The sequence below is a fragment of the Strix aluco genome, chromosome 3 (assembly GCF_031877795.1).
Source record: "Strix aluco isolate bStrAlu1 chromosome 3, bStrAlu1.hap1, whole genome shotgun sequence".
NCBI classification, from domain to species: Eukaryota; Metazoa; Chordata; class Aves; order Strigiformes; family Strigidae; genus Strix; species Strix aluco.
Window position 1 is genome coordinate 28,112,159 of NC_133933.1, and position 13,603 is coordinate 28,125,761.

A 13,603-nucleotide genomic window follows, 5' to 3' on the forward strand; every position below is an offset into this window, starting at 1 on the left:
CTTATTCAGTAGGAATAAAAAGGCTTATCCATTCCCTCACAGCAAACTGCATGATAGTTGTGGGGATTTTTTTGTTTTGGTTTCTTTTTTCCTCCTGCAGAAGCTCACAGTATGATAGTTTATTTATCAGGTATAATTAGATAAAATGCAAGTTTGTAGCTCAGTGGTAAATACTATATCTTTCAACTCCCCTCCTCTATTAAACTAGAATTGGCAGCAGCTTATTTTCAAGGTCTTCAATTCCAAAGCAAATTTTCCTCTTTCCCCTTCACCCCAGCAAAATTTTTGTTTTACAGACTATGCATCTAATTCAGGTTTACACCTCCACCTCTCCATCTTTCAGTGAAGTCTAAATAATGGACCAAATTTTGTTCCAGTTTATGACCTAATTGATTTTGCCCCAGAGTACATGCAAATAGAATTGAATTGCTCTTTACAACAGATCATCTTTTATACTTGTAAATTCAGAGATCTAAATTAATCCTAGAGTGCACAAGCATTAAATATAGAAGTCCATCCTTATTATCACTGTGAGTAGAACAGGATATGTGATAGGGATGAGTTTTATGGAGTTGCTTTGTGATGCATCATATAATGAAAGAAAAAACACTGTTACTTTTTCAAATTTAAAAGAAAAAAAAAAAAAAGAAAAACTTGCTATCCCAGTTTTACATCACTGTTTCCACAGACATCAGTGGAATAATCCTGATTTACTTTTCTCTGTATGTAAGAGGAGAATTGGGACTTCTGACTGCTTCAGTTGTTATTCTAAAATATAGAAGCAGCCACTCATGCTGGATTTATTTGTTTTCTAGGGTTCCTTTTTTTCCTTCTCCCTCTCTCTCTTCACTTAAAAATTATCAGGAATTATTTAACTTCTAGTGAAGTAAATTATTCTTCCTATAAACGTAATATTCCTTGTGGTTTGGACAGCATACTGCTTCACTAGGAATGAGATGATGGTGTTGTTGACTACCGTGCAATTCAGCATATGCTATGTTGTGTGTCCTGGAGTCTTAACACACTCACAATCACTAACGAATTTTGAATTTTCAAGCCTTAGCATTTGAAACTTAGCCCCCCACCCCACCCCCCCGCCCCAGTCCCCAAACCTAAAGCTATTTTAAACAATTACTAAATCCAAGTATATCTTTTTTTAAGGTTTCAATAAAATGTAATGTTCATAGAAAAATCTCATAAATGTCAAAATTGCTATGGGCAGGATAGGGAGGAATATAGTATTTTCTTGATCTGCTGTAGCAATTTATAGATTTCAGGACGTGGTTTATAAGAATGCTAAATGTTCTGGAATTACAGCTGTTACTGATCAGTGATTGAGCCAGATTTGTGTTATTGCACCATGTTCTTGCTTGTACCTAGAGAGCAGTAAAGCCTCAATATAATAAAAAGCACCTGCATTTTAAATGAAATTTCAATTGAAAAACTTAACAGCCCTTCAAATTGCAGAATTTAACGCAGCCCAGTAAAGCTTAAATAACACTTTGCCTCCACAGGCTGAGGGTTTTGCATTCAAGGTGACTTGATTGTGTCGCATGGTGAAATTATTTACAATTAAGGAATTTCTCTGGAGGGCTGCAGAGTATTTGCTGTTCCACAACACCTATGCAGGCATATGGTCGGTCTTTTTCAGTATTCATGGAAGCTCCTGAACCTTTATGATAATTGAATCAGTTAGAGTGCTGAGTGGAGCAAGCATAAAACCTGTTAACCTAAAGGTCAGATCTGTGCATTGTTTATTTATCAGTAGGTGAAAGAGCTAAATCGGCAGCTTCTGTCACAGTTGAAGTAAAAAATCACCTATAATATTAACAGGGAGTAGATAAATTGCAAAAAATGGATTAGAATTATAAACAGAATGAAGTAAAATATTGAATATATAATGGGAGATGCAGTAGGGACTTACTGAGCTGTAAAATATGCAGCTTTGTTATGCCTGTGCCGTTGGTTGCAATTAGTAGCTAGCGCTCTAGAAAAATATCAACAAAAGCTAGAACTGAAGATCTATATTGATACTTAGCCATACACTTTCTCCACATGCTAACGGCATTGTTAGGACACTTTTGAGACACAGGAAGAAAAAAGATTCAGAGGAGGAGGGAGGAAGGGTGGGGGGAGGGAAAGTGTGCTTACAGAGCAGCTTGCCATTGAGAAGAAAGCCATATTCATCTCTTGAATAGATGGGCCTACAGTTTCTGAAGAAATAGGCTGTTTAGTAGACTTGAACTTCTGTTGTCATTTTGAGTCTCATTTGATGAGTACTGCTTGCTAATGCTGACTTTTACAAATCACAAGCTATTAGTAATTTTCCTTTCCTTTTTTTTTTTTTTTTTTCTTCTGTTACAGAACCTGGACCTTTAGATCCACCACTTCTTTTGAATGTTACGGCAAGGGCAGCAAGCATCACCTGGCAGCATCCTTTAAAGCCAAATGGCATTATCACTCATTATAATATTTACCAAAATGGCCAACTGCATGCTACAGTGCTAGGAACCAGATCTAATTGCACTGTAGAAGACTTGCATCCTTACACTGTCTATGTGTTTCAGGTAGAAGGATGCACTTCTAAAGGATGCTCTCTTTCACCCGAGACCCCGGAAATACAGACTCTTCCTGATGCACCTGAGGATATTCCTGCTCCAGAGCTGTATTCTGATACTCCAACTTCTGTGGTCATATCCTGGCAACTACCTGCTCACTCAAATGGTTTGGTGGAAAATATTACAATAGAAAGGAGAGTGAAAGGAACTGAACAAGTATCAACTGTGGTGACTCTCCCTCTCAGTCAGTCCATGAGCTACATTGATCAGAGTACTGCTCTGAGCCCTTGGCAGAAATTTGAATACAGGATGCTGATGAGCACGCTTCACGGAGGCACGAACAGCAGTGCGTGGTCAGAAGTTACCACTAGACCATCAAGACCTGCTGGTGTTCAGCCACCTGATGCAGAAGTGTTGGGACCGCATTCAGTTAAGGTAGGAATAATTCTCATTGCCTCTTGGCTTTAACATGTTTTCCTTGTAGCAACTGTGTATTTTAAGAGAGACATCTACTGGCTGAGCCAACAGATTTCGTTGCTGCAGGCATAGTTGAATAATTAGTGTCTGTCCTTTGGCTCAAAAACATTAGATTCCTTTCCATTTTTTTTCCTTTACACCAGCCTCTGGCATTACACTCCAGTTCATTTTCTTCCTTACACACCTGATGTATTTTCAATATTAAACTTGAATGCTTACTTTTAACTCCCTAATCAGATCAGAAAATAACCTACTACCTTCTCCAAAATTTCAAGACTTCATTAAAATGCTAAGAAGTAAAAAGATTTTTTTATGTAATTAAATCTTGTATATAATTATCAGATTTTTTAAAAAAATAGTTAATGAAATAAAAAACAGCATTGTGGTTCTCCTGATTTACGAAAGAAGACTCTTACAGGACTACCTAGGAAGTTTTCAATTATTCACATCATTCTGCTGGGAATGAACTCTAGAGGACAGGATAACTACCATTGTTTTGGCTTGCATACAAACTTCATTCAAGGGAAATTAGTGTAACCAAACAAGAGGGATTTTTGTAGCTTAGAAGCCTCTTTTGTGTAAATACACACATGCTTCCATGGATTCAGTCTTGTACTAATGCCAAAAGTATTGGTACAGTAGCTTGCTCACCAGAGCACAAAACAAAGGACATTTGCATAAGATTGAAGTTCATCTGTTAGATTTATTATTTTTGGTATACACTGTATTTTCAAAAAGTAAACAGAGTGGTGTTACCAATGCAGTCTAAATAGTTTGAGGGTATGGATTTAAGCAGTAAACCAATGCTGATTTTTTTGCTTTGTTCACACATAATTTTAAGCTATGAAAAAAGCTATTCACCATTAGACAAAAAAAATCCTGAGCTTCTAAAATTATGTTTTAATGTCTAAAGAACTGCATGTTACCTTCATGTTAATAGCAAATGAGTTCACTATGAGTACAATGGTTACCGTAAGAATTAATAATGATCGACCACCAGTAATTGTGATAAATTGCCAGAGTGTTTATTGAAGATTTGGGCAATCTACTTCCAGGACTCTGTCCTCTGTGCTTGTGTAGATATATCTTAATATCCACCACAATTTATAGTAAAGCATTTTTCATAGATTTACCAGAAGAAGCAATGCTGAGTAAACACTAGCCCTAGTTCAATGGCGTGCTTACACACATGTCCACATTTTACTGCACGAGCTTTTACACATTGGTTTCCACTCTGAGCACAAAGAATTCATCGCTGCAACCTTTAATGCTTCAGTTAATGTGATAAGGGCAATAATTTTCTATCATCTTACTCATATTTTTTCTTTCTCCAAGTGCAGTCAACACCCAATCCTAATTTTAAAAGCCTGTGAGTTATCAGAGGTCTTGTAATTCTTTACTGGATGTCTTTGCTTGAGATCAGAGGTGTGTACTCAATTGTAAATTTATTGTCATTTGTTCGGCTCCAAGATTAAGTAATCTACCAATAGTGAAAATCAGTTTGATCATTTATGTCTTCTGAAACCTGAAATCAGGCAGTACCGTTTTCACTCTGTAATAATTTAATTTCCACATAACAATGCTTTATAAATTTGTTTTCGTTTCTCGACAAAGAGTTCAAATGCTTTTTTTCCTTCTTCTTCCCCAGCCTATCATTAACATTGAAAGCTCCTTAACATCTACACTGTATGACCCTTCTGTATGAGTGGTGGTCATATTTTGTGTCACTGCTGCTCTTGTAGTTTCAGGGTTTTTTCCACCTGGAGACACATATTTGGTCTGTTAAGACTAATTTCTGTCAAGGATGCTGAAGCCTGGATGTTTTTATTTCCATGACTCAGTTTTACTGTTTATTTTTCTTGTTTTAAAATATTTAGGTTAAAATATTCAAAATAATTAAAGGTGGCAACATTTAATTGAGAAAAGTGACTTACTGACTTACGTATATGTCTTCCAAATACACTCACTTCTGAGTATCTGTCCTTCAGCAAAAATTCTCTCTCTCAGTGTAGAGAGTATTGGTATCCTTTGCTGATATGGACATAAATTCTTCTAATTTATCTAGTATTTTATTTTACTTAGTGTTGTTTAATTTGATAGTCATCATAGTTGGGGGAGAGTTGGGAATACTTGGTACAGTTCCTGTGCAGAGGTTGTTGCATGGCTGAGACATTACTTCACTTCCAGTTTTTAAGATTCTAAGACTTCTTAAAATTCTTAAATTTTCCCTTACTTGTCCAGGACATCAAGAGTTTATTTTTTTTTAGCTTTTATTATTCTTTTTCTATTATGATTTCTTTTATTATAATCTCTTAAAAAAATTGAAATAAAGTCATAGGTGCAGAAGAGCTCATTGCGCTTTATCACTGAAGAGATTATAGACAAGGCTTGCTGCACCCGGTGGTTTTCTCTCCTTCCACTTGTTTGCAGATGGGAACACCGAGGAAGAGACTGAGATTTCATCTTACTTGTTGGTCTTCTTACAGGTCTGTCAAATGGATTAGCTCTAATGCTGGTGGCTGTTTCCTTCTCTTCAATTTTATGGCAGGTTCATATCAGAGTAGTAAGACTCTGAGACCACCCAGTGGGCTGTGCTGTGGTGCTGAGGCTGTTTTGTGGCCCATGTGAATGTTCTGTACTAGGAGAATAGAAGAACAATTGGGTTTTTTGCCCTGCTTTCAAACTAGGGTGCAGATCTGATTAGCTGCTCTGCAAACCCCTTGTGTCCCTTTGCCCCAGAAGTATGCTAGTTGCACAGGCAGAGCAAATGTGAAGTATTGTGCAAGGATTGCCACTTAGTGGTTGAAAAGTTTTCCTGTGTGGAAATAGGATAGATCTGGTTTGGGATTGCTTTACATGGGTGCCTTTAAACTCTGACGAGAGTCCCAGAAAAGCATATTTTCCCTCCTGAGCAGATCAAGCCCACCACACCTGCAGCACATATATCACCTATGTGGTGCTCAAATCAAATTTGTGATCTGCTTGTGCTGTACAGTGCTCTCATCTTATTCTGTGTCTGCAATGGTAACTCAAGCAGAGAATGGAAAATAAACCGTCTCTTTGGGATGGAGATTTTAATTACCTCTCTTGCCCTAGAGAGAGCTGTCCTCCTAGGTTAGAGCGGAAAGTATTGGAAGGGCACTGTGGGAAAAATTAGCAAGAGGCTCCTTTACCAAGCCACGGTTGCAAATCAATAGAGGCTTTCAGCTGTCAGTGCAACCAATCCCTAAACCATGAGCGCAAATATTTACTTCTACTGAAAACAGAGAGAATTTACAAAAAAGAGAAACATATTTCCATTCCTTTATTTAGTCATAGAATCAATATAAATGATTTGAGGATGTGGAGAATTCAAAGTGCTCCGGGATAGTACTCACTTGAGTATGCAGCTTATTTTCATAGACCAAAGCTTTCACTCTGCAAGGAGGAAAATATCAGCACAGCAGGTCACTCTTGGCATAAACACTTCTGATGTGTATGTGCTCCTTTAACATTTAATTTTAATCAGAATGAACTGATATCTCTCCATAACATTTAGCTTGCTTTCTTTTGTGCAACAGAAAGTGTAAAGCTGTCGATAATTTTTAAAGTACCCATTTCTGTGACACCTGCATGATATTTTTTAATATTTGCTGAATTGATAATGTTCATGGTAGCAGAGTATACTGCGCAATAAACTGCTTTTGTGGCTGATTAAATGCCAAAGTGAAGCGGAGGTATTCAGCAACTGCAAAAGCCGTTTATTTAGTATATGCCAATGCCATGAACATTATTCCTGTTACACAAGATTTGCTATACCCTAATGTACAGAAGTATAAAAGAAATTGTTTCCTTTTCTTGTGAGGGTTGCAATTGCTGTGCTGCTTCAATCTCACACTTCACACTGATATGACATTCGAGAATGTAGCTAGGTTGAGTGGCTTGAGAAAGAAGCTGATTTACACAGTGAATAATTATTTAAAGGAGTTCTTTGTGTAGGAAAAGCATTATGTGGCTGGGTACACTGAACTAAATTAACTGTAGTACGCAAATTCTCCAACTTTGGCCATTTAACTTCCGATAGGAGGACCTCCCTTTCACTGCTGTGGCTCTCCCTTGAGGGTTTTGGCCTGGAAAGACAGCTGTAGTCTTGATTATTGGCTTCACTGGATACTTGCTGAGACATATTTGCCTGTATTGTTGTCCCTTGCTGACCAGTGCCACTAACTGGACCACTGACAGATAAGAAGCTGCAGCCATTTCCAGACATTTTTTGTGTAACTTTTTTCTCAAGATAGAAGTTGGCATGAGCTGTATGTAATCCTGATGTTTCTCTCAAGGGGAAAGGATTTTTTTTTCTTTTTGGTGTTTAGATAGGCTATAAGAGAAGGGTTGCATCCTGGCTGGATGAAATAAGTACCTCATTGACATATAGTTCTTATACCATGCTATTCCTTCATGATAACATCAGTGTCAGAAAATTCCTGCAGTTTGATTAGATACAAAATGAGAAAAATAAAAAATTATTATTTCACTGGCTTCTCTCTTAATATATGTTATATATGTAGCCTGCTAGAAATGAAGGGATGTGGTGATTCTGTAGCACCAAACTGTCATTCTTCTTTCTAATTTCTTTTTTTTGCATATTCATTTAATATCATGTCATTGATTTTCTATGGATTATTTCTTTTTCAAAAGTATTTCTTCATGACTTCTCTGACTGAGGAAGGGTTGTAGGCTTTTTAATTCCATTGTCATTCACGTTTGTTGTTACCCTCAGAGATGACAATCACTTAATTTACAGTTCACCTGCCGTTCTTTGATTTGTATAGAAGAAGCTGCAGCAGAGAAAGCTGGTATTCCACCCTACAGATTGAACAATGTCTGCAGGATCTTCAAGAGTCGCAGTCTGCACTCTTTCTTTGCAGAAGCTTATCATTTGTTGCTACAGAGCAATGAACTTTTCTGGTAGCTATTTTTCAAATTTGACTACTAAATTGCGTATGCAAGTGAGCAAACACAAATAAACAAAGCTCTTTTTTTATAGTTGCTTTCTGTTCTTCATTAGGCACCAGAAGCTGGACAGAGGACTGCTAAATGCCTGTACTGTAAATAGGCTGGGGCTAAGTTCTCCAGAGAGAGATTGCAGCTGTATGGAGTGGATACCACTGACACATTTAAGGCAATATACCCTGTAGTTACAGTTTGAGTATCATCCGTGAAAAGGAAGGTGTTTTCTTTAACCATTTTCCACTTCCTGTGCAATTACAGTTATAGGCACATGTTCTGGAGTTGGTTTTTGTCTCACATGTTAATGTTTGCTGTCCTGTGAAGTTGCTTCTGATCAGAGAACACTGGATACATTGGTAGTCACTCCATGGTCACTGAAATCGATGACTAACGGAGAGGTGATCCTTCAGTATTTTTCCTCTGCAGATCACTGCGTGGTAGAGAATGAGGCTGTGAAGACCCTTCCTCTCTTCCTTGTTAAAACCCCCTGTTTCTATTTCATTCTCAAAATGCTTTAGACTTCAGTTGTTAAGAACACAATTTTGAGAATACGAACAACCCTGATGCCTAGGCCTTGCGCACTAAAGGGTGATGCAGTAAACCCACGTAGGAGCTTTGCGCTGAGGTGAAAAAAAGAGTTTGGACTTTATTCACCACATTTCCAGTTTTATGCAGGTATGTCTGGTCAATTGGGGAAATTGTTTAGGAGTGATCAATCCTTGTGTGAAGATTGCCTAGTAATGCTGCTAAGGTCAGTGAGACCTTGGTTTATTTGCCACATAAGTGCTGCTTGAGCAACTTGGGATACTCCAACACCCATAGGAAAAACCTTAACCTGCACAATAGAGGTTTTCCACATTTTAGGACTGTGATTTCTTGCACAGCTTGCTTATTTGATACAGATCATACAGTGGGGTGAACTAATTGGGTTTTCATCAGCATTATCCCTCTGCCTTTGATAGAGCTTAAACACTTTACTGTAGTAGGTGTTTAGGATCATAAATAAATGTTCTTTCTCTTTTCTCACTACTCAAGCTAACTGCTTCTAGAAGTTTTTGTAATAGCAATCTGTTACTGCAAACTTGACCATGCTGTTCTTCTGTGGTAGTGCTTGCTGAAGTTGTATGTAATTCGTGTGCAAAGTGTATGAGAATAATTATCAGTGACCTCTGTCAGGATTTGCTTTTCTGGTGTGATACTGGCTCTTGAATGAATCCCACTATAATTTCTGTTAAGACAGATAAGAACTCATGAGGAAATTCATCTCCCAACTACTTTTAGGGGGGCTGGGGTGTTGGCAGAGGACTATAGTCCAGTGGCTGGAATGCACAATTAGGGTTACAGGTCTTTGTTTTCAGTTTTGCTTCTTTCTGATACATGACTTAGTCTGGGATTTAGTCTTTTCATCTGTAAAACTAGAATAATAATACTTGCAATTTGAGACTTACAACATGCTTTGAGACCAACATTGAAAAGCTCTCAGTAGTGTATATATTACATTCTGTTTGTAGATGTTACAAGCAGCAGCTAGGAGAAATGAGAATAAAATGAAGCCAAATATGCTGATTTAAAAGCAAACTGTTGAAGGCCTGAACTAGTGAAATAGTTACCCATGTGCCAATACCTCTCTTCACATATCTCAGAATTAAATCACAGGGTTCCAACTGCTGTCAAAAAAAAAAAAAAAAAAGAAGAAAAAAAAAGAAAAAAGAAAGATTTCCAAGGTTATAACTGTTTAATGGGGGGAAAATGGCTAATTTCTGTCTCTTTAAATTTTGTGGTGGAGAAAATAAGGTGCTTTGATCTTTAAATGACAGCTTCCAGAGTCATTACATTGAATCAGTTAATCTCTCCCAGTAGTTACCTTATTCTCTCTTTCTCATGGGCATCCTCTTTCATGGTTTCAGTGCTGAGCTTCAAATCAATGAACAAACTGTTACTGCTTCCAACACAGCCTGTCTAGTGAGCTTTCCTGCTTTCATGCATTGCCAAGCTCTTACCTCAAACCTTGGCACATCAAAGTGGAGAAGAGATCGAGTAGTGCCACATGTGTGTTAACCAGGCTGGCTCCATCATCTTCATTTACACTGTGTGGGTCAGGCAGTCCCTTGCCTCTTGACAAGACAGGTTTGTCAGAGACTGCATGTCCTATCATTTCCAGGTGACAAATGGAATTCAAAGCAAGTCAAGTGACACAGTAGTGACCGTAAGTATCCTTGGTCATCCCTTTATCTAGTTTAAAAAAATACTAACCAAAGTGATAACTGATCTACATATCTGTATGATGTCCATGCCCAGATAGAAATAAGTTGCATTCTGAGTCGTGCTTCTGACTGAATATTCTTTTTATTCAGACTGGTTTTCATTTCTCTTAGGAAAAAAAGAAGATAAATTTTGCAGTGTAAGCCCCACGAAGCACCTATGTTATGTACAGTATGAGGTATTTTATCTGCTAGCACACATCAAATGCTGTGAAGTAACACCTGGGAGTTTTTTCAAGTTTTACCAGCTAGTGCACACGCTGTATAAAACTCAGGAGCTGAGGTTCTGGAGCAGCATCTGTTTTCCTGCCCATGTTATTAATATGTTCCTTTATGTCAAATGGTTACAGTATATGGCAAATCTTGTGCAAGTTCTAATAGAGTAATTTTGTGGGTTTAGACATAAGAATTAGACATCTAAAATGTAATGTGATTAAAAAATAACTCCTCTCTTCCAGGAAATAAAACAAGATTTGGTACAAGGTGAACATTTTTAAACAATTTCTTCTTCTGAGAGGGCAGCACTAGGGATTTTCCAATTTTCTAAAGCATTCTTTTATTAGAAGCCACCTTGCATTAAGCAACAAGAGGGGTTTTTTTACTGATAATGACAGATTTACTTTATTTATATTCCTACAAAAGACCTCGAATATGTTATCTTTAGTCACATTTCACTAAGGCAGAATTTCAGAATAGATGCTACAACTCAAAAAAGAATAACATAATCATAGTTGCAGAAATGGGTGGTTTGCTGTGGTGTGTCAGACCTTAAAGTCTTCTGTTCTTCTTCCAGTAACTTCAAAGATATGTCCCTGAAAATAAAAGTGAATCATACACATTCCCCTCTTTCTGTGACATACACAATGCATCCAGTCTGTGCAGTATTGTAGCAACGAAAAGCACTGGGATTGGAAATTTCACCTGAAGTTTACTGGCCTGAATGCTTTCTGCCTTGTCATGGTTTAACCCCAGCTGGCAACTAAGCCCCACACAGCTGCTTGCTCACTCCCTCCACAGTGGGATGGGGGTGAGAAATAGAAGGGTAAAAGTGAGAAAACTTGTGGGTTGAGATAAAGACAGTTTAATAGGTAAAGCAAAAGCTGTGCACACAAGCAAAGCAAAACAAGGAATTCATTCACCACTTCCCATGGGCAGGCAGGTGTTCAGCCATCTCCAGGAAAGCAGAGCTCCATCACACGTAACAGTTACTTGGGAAGACAAACACAGTAACTCGGAACAACCCCCACCCCACCCCCCCACCTCCTTCTTCATCCTGCTTTATATGCAGGTGTGGAATATCCCTGGTGTCAGTTGTCTCAGCTATGTCCCCTCCCAGGTTCTTGTACACCCCCAGCCTCCTCGCTACTGGGATGCTGTGAGAAGCAGACAAGGCCTTCACTCTGTGTCAGCACTGCTCAGCAATAAGGAAAACATCCCTGAATTATCAACACTATTTCCAGCACAAATTCAAAACATAGCCCAATACTAGCTACTATGAAGAAAATTAACTCTATCCCAGCCAAAACCAACACGTACTTGCACTTGAAAACATTTTCTGTTGTCTGTGCTAATCATCCATTCTTCTATACTTCCTATGGCTAGATCACATGAACTACTTCAAAATGAGAGTTTTGCTCAATGTCTGTGAGAATGGTGCAGAATCAATTCCTACCTTCTGTAAAATTTTGCATTGCTTTATTAATAGTATTTTCTTTATTTGTTTGATCGTGATTTGGGGCCAGAAGTAACAGAAATCTGAATACAGCATTTGATAATTAGCCAGAGCTAAGCCTTTCCTATGTGGGCACCAATAATCTTATTTGTGCTGTCTTTACTCAAGATCACCCTGTTTCTAATTCTCTGTTTAATAGTATTCCAGATTTTGTTATCAAAATCCTTCAGCTTTCTCCAGTACTTTGCTGCCAGGTTTCTTACAAGTCTGACAGCCTAAGAGGTCCTTCTGTACCTAAGATATAACATTTCCTAATCCCCAAGGGTCCTTTAGAAATCATTTTATACATCAAGCTTCTCTGTTTCCACGGCTGTGTGTAATTGTGCATATACCTTTTTAAAGATACTTACTTCGGAAGCTGAAGAGACTTAAGGAAAAAGTTCAACTGAACTTAAACTAAAGTATCTTGGTGCTACTATTAAACATTTCAATATTATCTTTGTTCATTTTATTCTGCACATACCTTTATCTAGGTTTTCTCCATTGTCTTCCATTTTCTGTTGTCTGTGTCCATTTTCTCTGTTCTTTGAAATGTTGGATTCAATCCTTAATCATCCCATGCCTGGGAGGAAAAGAGACAGCAATTGTTATAGATGAGTAGGTCAATGGCAAGTAAAACAGTCCCAGAGATGAGCAAAACAAAGCTGGTGTACATCGTACCCTGGGACTTCTATGGGAGGAAAAATTGATAGATGCTCTTACACTACCTTTATGAAACTTTGAGATTCTTAATACAGTTACATGTCGTTGTGTCAGTCTGAAGTCCCCTCTGTCATGATACCATGGCAAAAAAACCTTAAAAAAGAATTGAGAACATCCTTGCACTTAATGGTACAATGATTTGCATCCTGGGCTGCATCAAGAGAAGTGTGGGCAGCAGGTTGAGGGAGGTGATTCTCCCCGTCTACTCTGCTCTTGTGAGACCCCACCTGCAGTGCTGTGTCCAGCTCTGGGGCCCCCAGTATAAGGACATGGACCTGCTTGAGCAGGTCCAGAGGAGGGACACAAAAATGATGAGGGGGCTGGAGCACCTCCCTTGTGAGGACAGTCTGAGAGAGTTTGGGTTGTTCAGCCTGGAGAAGAGAAGGCTCTGGGGAGACCTTATAGCGGCCTTCCAGTACTTAAAGGGGGCTACAGGAAAGATGGGGAGGGACTCTTTATCTGGCAGTGTAGTGATAGGATGAGGGGTAATGGTTTTAAACTGAAAGAGGTAGATTTACATTAGATATAAGGAATAAATTCTTTACTGTGAGAGTGGTGAGACACTGGAACAGGTTGCCCAAAGCAGTGGTGGCTGCCCCCTCCCTGGCAGCTTTCAAGGCCAGGCTGGACGGGGCTTTGAGCAACCTGGTCTAGAGGAAGGTGTCCCTCCCCATGGCAGGGGGGGTGGAACTAGATGATCTTTAAGGTCCTTTCCAACCCAAACCATCCTGTGATTCTATGGTTTGAGTGTGATTCCTCACTGGAGCTGGTAAGGATAAATATATAGAATAATATACTTTAAAAAGATAAAAAAAACCCCACCTATCCTCAGTTTAGTAAGAGTAAAACCACAGTAGACGTAGTAGTATGTGTGTATATATATA

The 13,603-nt window shown here is 38.5% G+C and overlaps 1 protein-coding gene across 1 annotated transcript in view; it reads left to right on the plus strand.

Annotated features, from left to right (window-relative positions):
* The window catches only part of USH2A (usherin), a 390,731-nt gene that overhangs the window by 254,652 nt on the left and 122,476 nt on the right, over nt 1-13,603 (plus strand). The window contains exon 40 of the mRNA XM_074817915.1: nt 2,365-2,993. Coding sequence (XP_074674016.1) covers nt 2,365-2,993 — 629 coding nt within the window. The remainder of the gene's footprint in view (nt 1-2,364; nt 2,994-13,603) is intronic.